At 46.9% G+C, this 8,129-nt stretch overlaps 1 protein-coding gene across 1 annotated transcript in view; it reads right to left on the bottom strand.

The window, feature by feature from the left end:
• Window positions 1-264: 264 nt before the first annotated feature.
• LOC311144380 (protein patched homolog 1-like) overlaps window positions 265-8,129 on the bottom strand; it is a gene marked incomplete at its 5' end in the record, with an annotated part of 63,417 nt that continues 55,552 nt past the window's right edge. Inside the window, 4 exons of the mRNA XM_084180398.1 lie at window positions 265-1,035; window positions 1,298-1,847; window positions 1,966-2,268; window positions 2,529-2,628. Coding sequence (XP_084036524.1) covers window positions 1,299-1,847; window positions 1,966-2,268; window positions 2,529-2,628 — 952 coding nt within the window. The 3' untranslated portion in view covers window positions 265-1,035; window position 1,298. The remainder of the gene's footprint in view (window positions 1,036-1,297; window positions 1,848-1,965; window positions 2,269-2,528; window positions 2,629-8,129) is intronic.

The raw sequence follows: 8,129 nt of genomic DNA, 5'->3' as shown, positions 1-8,129 counted from the left end.
GTTCAACAGTAATTGTTTCATAACTACCACAGGTTTGTGATATGCAAATTCATTATTTAAAAAAAGAGTACCTTTATACACAAACATACACACACATACTCGTACAAACATACACACCTGCACACACACATATATACACACACATTGATGCCCTGTGTAGTTATTGAGTAGTTTCACTTGACGTGATTGTTAGTCTATTTCTTTTTAGAGATGTATCCGATGAGTTACCCACCCACCCACCCACGCACACACACAAACCCACAATCACGTTTACACACTCACTCACTTTCTAACGTAAAATAAACATTTGCATAGAATTATTATACAAGTTATTATACATTATTACAAAATATCTTAAGCAGCAACAATGTATGCTGAAATGTATTGTCTAGATGAAGCTTCCTCATGGCACAGATCCACAGATGAGTGAACAACAGTAATCAGAGATTTCTCACACACACACATTTGTTTTACTATCATTGTGGGGACCAAACAATTGATTCCCATTCAAAATCCTATTTTCCCTGACCCCTAACCTTGAGCCTTAACCTAACCCTAACCTTTACCCTAACCTTAACCCCAAACCCCTAACTTAACCCTAACTCCTAACCCTAATTCTAACCATAACCCCAATTGTAACCCTAACCCTAAACCTAACCCCTAAGCTTAAAATAGCCTTTGTCCTTGTGGGGACCAGCTAAATGTCTCACATTTTCCTTGTTTTACTGTCCTTGTGATGACTTCTGGTCCCGACAAGGACAGTAAAACCAAAAACACACACACGCCATAGCAAATTACGTCCCCAGTCTGTTAAAAAAAGGAGCTACATTATAGCTACTTTTTTGTTCATCTTTACATAAGTATACATCTTTTAAATATGGATAGAGATATCTAAGACAAACATCCACGGGGTTACAGTAAAAATGAGCACCATGGCACTAGCCACCACTGTGTTATGTGTCTCGCTGCACTGTGTCGGGCCACTGAGTGAGAGAGGGAGTCCATCTTTGGCCGTTGTGCTTCTGCTCTCCTCCACTGGAACAACAGAGAGACAGACAACACACAGTTAGAAAACTGTCATGACAACAAACACATCTCACTCTCTAAAGGCACAACGCTCAATATATTATGTTCAGTTTGCAGTAAAAAGGGTTTTGAAGGACTGAATAGGGACATTTTTGCAAGTAATAAAACGGAAGAAGGAAAAGGAACATTCATTGCAAATCCTTTGTGGATGTAATACCAACATGTGAATTACTTCATTGTCCTGAGAAGCTACAAACTCCATTGGGCTCACCTCAGCTTGCCCTCCTACCACAGTCGCTCTCAGCTGCCTCACACTCCACATCCTGGAGCTCCATGGCCTCCACCTTGGCGTCCATCTTGGTTCCTCTGCAACCCGTATGGACCTCCAGTGGCACATGGGGGTCCTGGAAGGCAGGCTCGGGCTCTGCGCCACCTGCTGTGTGGTAACTGTCCGCTGCAGTGTGTCCTGGGTAAGAGGAGGTGGGGCTTTGAGTGGGGGGAGGGGCAGAGTGGACAGCGATGGTAACTGACGCAGAGGCCGTTACCGTGGTGATTGGCTGGCAGTAAGTAGGGGCGGGGTTAGGGTGGGGAGGTTGGTGGCGATTGTGCCGGGGGTTGTGGGATGGACGGGTTCTGTGCCCTGCAGAGCGTTCTCTGTGGCCTCCCGAGACAAAATGGCCCCCGGAGCCATAATGGCCTCCAGCCTCAGTAGCAATTTCAAAAGCGTCCATGCGCGGGTGGGCTCGGGGCAGCGACTGTAGGTCCCTCTTGTTTAAGCGACGGGATGCACCGGGTTGGGCACCCGACTCCGGCAGCACCGACTGACAGAAGAGAGATCAGAAAATCAGAACAACTTGTACACATGTTCAACATGTTCAAACAGAGAGTGTGAGCTTATGTCACGTGTGTGTGTGTGTGGGCATTATCCGAAGCACTTACAGAAGAAAAAGAGTAGGCCGTGGTGTTTCCTTGTCTAGCTGTCCTTCTTGGCACAGCTCCTAGTCGCACCTCCTCTGCTCTCCCAGCTCTGCCTCTAGTGGTGGGGAGGTCGTACTGCTGCAGCTCCTGGCTGATGCCTGATACCGTGGTGTTGGAGCTGTACTCAGAGTCTGACGAGTCAGAGCCTGTACCTGTCCCCGTCCCTGAGGTGGTGTGGCAGGGGTGGACGGAGAAGCGGACCACGTGAGGAGGGGGCTCTGGGGACGGGGTGGGTAACTGGATACGGCCATCAACAGGGGTCACCTGAGGGGGACAGAGTAAGGAGGGAGGCGTGAGGAGATGAGCCAATTATTTTTATTCCTTTGTTTTTTACACAAACTATTCTGCAAAAATGTTTTATGATGAGCTCGTGTTAGAACATTCAATTAAAAGTTAGCGTTGATTCACCAAAATATGTGCGTAAAAAATGTGTGTGTAAAAAATATTTGTGTGTAAAAAATGTGTGTGTGCGTGCCATTATAGGTCTCTGGGTGTGAGTATTTCTGCAGGAGAAACCATCTGACCTCTGGATAGGGGCCAAAGTAAGACAGCAACACAGGGAGAAGGACCAAACCATTCAGCACCCCCAGAATGGTCAGGATGGCCAGCACAGCAAAGAAATACCTGCAACAAACCAACACAGTCTACTGTTAAGACAGGCAATATGGGCAATATGGGCACGACATTTCATCAACCATCATACACCAACACCACAGAAGATAGGTAGCAAAGAGTCACAACCACGAACATTCTGTGGTCATTTTGGCAGAAGCTTTGAACAACATAACCAGCGGAACATTAGCAGCATCACATAGATATACCTGTGACAACCACAATGAACACCAAACACAGACATTAGAGCAAAGACACACCTGCAAAACAACAGGGTAAGCATGATAGCCAACATGATAGCCAACATGAGTGTGTGTGTGTGTGTGTGTGTGTGTGTGTGTGTGTGCGTGCGAGCGAGCGAGCGTGTGTTTGTGTGTGCATTTGTTTGTGTGGTTTGTGTGGGTGGGTGTGTGTCTGTGTACACAAAGAGAATAACTGGAGCAACCACAGAACAAAAGGAGAGAGGCTTTGATAAACATGCACTAGATCAACCATTACACATGCCTGAAAAGACACCACACACACACACACACACACACACACACACACACACACACACACACACGTTGGTTTAGTAGAAAACAGAAATGTACCTGTCAAGTCCTGCCAAAGAGGGTTAGTCTTTAGAAAGCAGCACAGAGAAAGAGAAGGAAGCACAATTAACTGGAGTTGGTTAATTCAAAGGCATGGAAAAAAAGGGTTAGAGAAGGAGGGAGGGAGGGGGCACTTTTCTGGGGTGTGCAGTGTATAAGAAAACATGAAGAAAATACAGCAGTGAGGAATGTGGAGAAGGGGGAAGGAGGGGGTTGAGCGGGAAGAAGAGGCAGGGGGAAGGAGGGAGAAGGAAAGGGTCCTCTCCCTGGCCTCCCTCTCTTTCTTTCCCTTTTTCTTTCTATCTTTCCCTTCTTTCCAGCTAAGTCCCTGCTGTGAAATTCCCGGCGCTCTACAATCCCCTGTCTAATTAAATCTCCAGTGTATTAGGTAAGACCCCCCTGTCTAATGAAATCTCCAGTTTAACAGGTAAGACCACCCTGTATAATTACATATATTTTTTAATTTTTTTATTTAACCTTTATTTAACCAGGTAAGCCAGTTGAGAACAAGTTCTCATTTACAACTGCGACCTGGCCAAGATAAAGCAAAGCAGTGCGATAAAAACAACAACAACACAGAGTTACATATGGGATAACCACAACGTACAGTCAATAACACAATAGAAAATCTATATACAGTGTGTGCAAATGTAGTAAGTTGTGGAGGTAAGGCAATAAATAGGCCATAGTGCAAAATAATTACAATTTAGTATTAACACTGGAATGATAGATGTGCAGAAGATGATGTGCAAATAGAGATACTGGGGTGCAAATGAGCAAAGTAAATAACAATATAGGGATGAGGTAGTTGGGTGGGCTAATTTCAGATGGGCTGTGTACAGGTGTAGTGATCGGTAAGCTGTTCTGACAACTGATGCTTAAAGTTAGTGAAGGAGATAAGAGTCTCCAGCTTCAGAGATTTTTGCAGTTCGTTCCAGTCATTGGCAGCAGAGAACTGGAAGGAATGGCGGCCAAAGGAGGTGTTGGTTATGGGGATGACCAGTTAGATATACCTGCTGGAGGGCATACTACGGGTGGGTGTTGCTATGGTGACCAATGAGCTAAGATAAGGCAGGGATTTGCCTAGCAGTGATTTATAGATGACCTGGAGCCAGTGGGTTTGGCGACGAATATGTAGTGAGGGCCAGCCAACGAGAGTGTACAGCTCACAATGGTGGGTAGTATATGGGCTTTGGTGACAAAACGGATGGCACTGTGATAGAATACATCCAATTTGCTGAGTAGAGTGTTAGAGGCTATTTTGTAAATGACATCGCCGAAGTCAAGGATCGGTAGGATAGTCAGTTTTACGAGGGCATGTTTGGCAGCATGAGTGAAGGAGGCTTTGTTGCGAAATAGGAAGCCAATTCTAGATCTAACTTTGGATTGGAGATGCTTAATGTGAGTCTAGAAGGAGAGTTTACGGACTAACCAGACACCTAGGTATTTGTAGTTGTCCACATATTCTAAGTCAGACCCGCCGAGAGTAGTGATTCTAGTCGGGCGGGCAGGTGCAAGCAGCGTTCGATTGAAGAGCATGCATTTAGTTTTACTAGCGTTTAAGAGCAGTTGGAGGCTACAGAAGGAGTGCCGTATGGCATTGAAGCTCGTTTGGAGGGTTGTTAACACAGTATCCAATGAAGGGCCAGATGTATACAAAATGGTGTCGTCTGCGTAGAGGTGGATCTGAGAGTCACCAGCAGCAAGAGCGACATCATTTATATACACAGAGAATAGAGTCGGCCCGAGAATTGAACCCTGTGGCACCCCCATAGAGACTGCCAGAGGTCCAGACAACAGGCCCTCTGATTTGACACATTTAACTCTATCTGAGAAGTAGTTGGTGAACCAGGTGTGTCAGTCATTTGAGAAACCAAGGCTATTTAGTCTGCCAATAAGAATGCGGTGATTGACGGAGTCGAAAGCCAGCTTTCCAATCTCTGGGGATCTCAGACGATACAAAAGAGAATTTGAACAGGCTGGTAATAGGGGCTGCGACAATTTCGGCGGCGGGATTGGTGGCGGGGCATGGGCAAGTTGCAGCGGAGGGTGCAGAGCTGGTGGCCGGGGTAGGGGTAGCCAGGTGGAAAGCATGGCCAGCCTTAGCAAAATGCTTGTTGAAATGTTCGATTATCGTAGATTTATCGGTAGTGACAGTGTTTCCTAGCCTCAGTGCAGTGGGCAGCTGGGAGGAGGTGCTCTTATTCTCCATGGACTTTACAGTGTCCCAAAACCTTTTGGAGTTAGTGCTACAGGATGCAAATTTCTGTTTGAAAAAGCTAGCCTTTGCTTTCCTAACTGATTGTGTATATTGGTTCCTGACTTCCTGAAAAGTTGCATATTCGCGGGGGCTGTTCGATGCTAATGCAGTACGCTACAGGATGTTTTTGTGCTGGTCAAGGGCAGTCAAGTCTGGGTTGAACCAGGGGCTATATCTGTTCTTAGTTCTGAATTTTTTGAATGGGGCATGCTTATTTAAGATGGAGAGGAAAGCACTTTTAAAGAACAACCAGGCATCCTCTACTGACGGAATGAGGTCAATATCCATCCAGGATACCCGGGCCAGGTCAATTAGAAAGGCCTGCTCGCTGAAGTGTTTTAGGGAGCGTTTGACAGTGATGAGGGGTGGTCGTTTGACCGCGGACCCATTACGGACACAGGCAATGAGGCAGTGATCGCTGAGATGTATTTAGAGGGTAAATTAGTCAGGATGATATCTATGAGGGTGTCCATGTTTACGGATTTAGGGTTTTACCTGGTAGGTTCCTTGATAATTTGTGTGAGATTGGGGGCATCTAGTTTAGATTGTAGGATGGCCAGGGTGTTAAGCATATCCCAGTTTAGGTCACCAAGCAATACGAACTCTGAGGATAGATGGGGGGCAATCAATTCACATATGCTGTCCAGGGCACAGCTGGGGGCTGAGGGGGGTCTGTAGCAAGCGGCAACAGTGAGATACTTATTTCTGGAAAGGTGGATTTTTACAGTAGATTGCAACTCCACCCCCTTTGGCAGTTCTATCTAGATGGAAAATGTTGTAGTTGGGAATGGACATTTCTAAATCTTTGGTGGCCTTCCTAAGCCAGGATTCAGACACTGCTAGAACATCAGGGTTGGCGGAGTGTGCTAACGCAGTGAATACCTCAAACTTAGGGAGGAGGCTTCTGATGTTAACATGCAAGAAACCAAGGCTTTTGTGGTTATAGAAGTCAACAAATGATAGCGCCTGGGGAGTAGGAGTGATACAGGGGGCTACAGGGCCTGGGTTAACCTCTACATCACCAGAGGAACAGAGGAGGGATAGAATAAGGATAAGAACTGGTCTTCTAGTGCGTTGGGTACAGAGAATAAAAGGTACAGACAAGGATATGGAAGGATATGAGTACAGTGGAGGTAAACCTAAGCGTTGGGTAACGATGAAAGAGATAGCCTCACTGGAGGCACCGATTGAGCCGGTCTCCGCGTGTGTGCGGGGGTGGGACAAAGGAGCTATCTGAGGCAGGTTGAGTGGGACTGGGGGCTCTACAGTGAAAAAGTACAGTAAGAACTAACCGAAACAGCAATAGGCAAGGCATATTGACATGGGAGAGAGGCATAAAGCAATCACAGGTGTTATTCGAGAGAGCTAAGACAACAGCTGGTAATGGCGACGAAAGTTTGAGCTGAGGCTAAACAGATAAACAGGATGGGGTACCGTATAAAGAAACAGTCCAGCAGGCATCAGCTGTGTAGCTGAGTGATCATAAGGTCCAGTGAACAGCAATAAGTGAGTCCGGGAGTGGCTGCTACGGCACAGGCGAGCAGGAGGCACGGCTGTTGATTGCGTGTGCTAGCGGGCCGGGGCTAGCAGATGGATCTTCGTGGTCGTCGCAACGGGAAGCCTGTTGAAACCACATCCGACGATTACGTCGGCAGACCAGTCGTGATTGATCGGCGGGGATCCGTGTCAACACTAGGAGGTCCTGTCCGGTTGACAGAGAGGTAGATAGCCGGGAGATGGGCCTGGCTCGAGGCTAGCTCAAGGCTAACTGGGGCTTGCTTCGGGACAGTGGTGATTAGCCAACAACAACAACAGCGGTTGCAGCTAGCTAGTTGCGATGATCCGGTGTTAAGGTCCAGTGATTCAGTGATTCCGGCAGAAAATCCGATATGCTCTGGCTCGATAGCGCGATGTGCAGACTGGCCGATAATTGTCCAGGCTAGAGCTGGCTGGAGGTAGTGCAGGCCACGGACAATGGTGAAGACCGCTAACGGTGGCTAATAGCAAGTAGCTAGTTAGCTGGCTAGTTTCAGCCGGAGGTTCTAGATAAAAAGGTATATAGAAATAATAGAATCCGTTCCACATTGGGTGAGGCGGGTTGCAGGAAAGTATATTTAGTTAAAGGATGGAAAGTGAGATTGAGAAATATATACGAAAAAGACAAAAAGACAAAAAACAGGCTATTTACATGAGGACACTACAGAAAACACGACCGCACTGCTATGCCATCTTGGAATTCTTACCTAATACACATCTCCAGTGTATTAGGTAAGACCACCCTGTATAATTACATCTCCAGTGTATTAGGTATGACCACCCTGTGTAATTAAATCTTCAGTGTATGTATGTATGTGTGTGTGTGTGTGTGTGTGTGTGTGTGTGTGTGTGTGTGTGTGTGTGTGTGTGTGTGTGTGTGTAAGTGTGTGTGTGCGTGTGTGTGACCCTTCATCTAGTTGTTAAATTGTTCATCCCAGAAGCGGTTGGAATGGGACAGGGGCTGAGGCTTGGGACAGGGGCTGAGGCTTGGGACAGGGGTTGAGTCTGGGGACAGGGGTTGAGGATACAGTGAGGGAGGAAGGGGCTACAGTGAGGAAAACTGGGGCTATAGTGAAGGAGGCTGGGGCTACAGTGAGGGAGCTGGGGATACAGTTAGGGAGGCT

The sequence above is a fragment of the Coregonus lavaretus genome (assembly GCF_964263955.1).
Source record: "Coregonus lavaretus genome assembly, chromosome: 17".
NCBI lineage: Eukaryota > Metazoa > Chordata > Actinopteri > Salmoniformes > Salmonidae > Coregonus > Coregonus lavaretus.
Note: the sequence above shows the minus strand (reverse complement) of the source record. Positions and strands in the feature narration are given on the sequence as shown.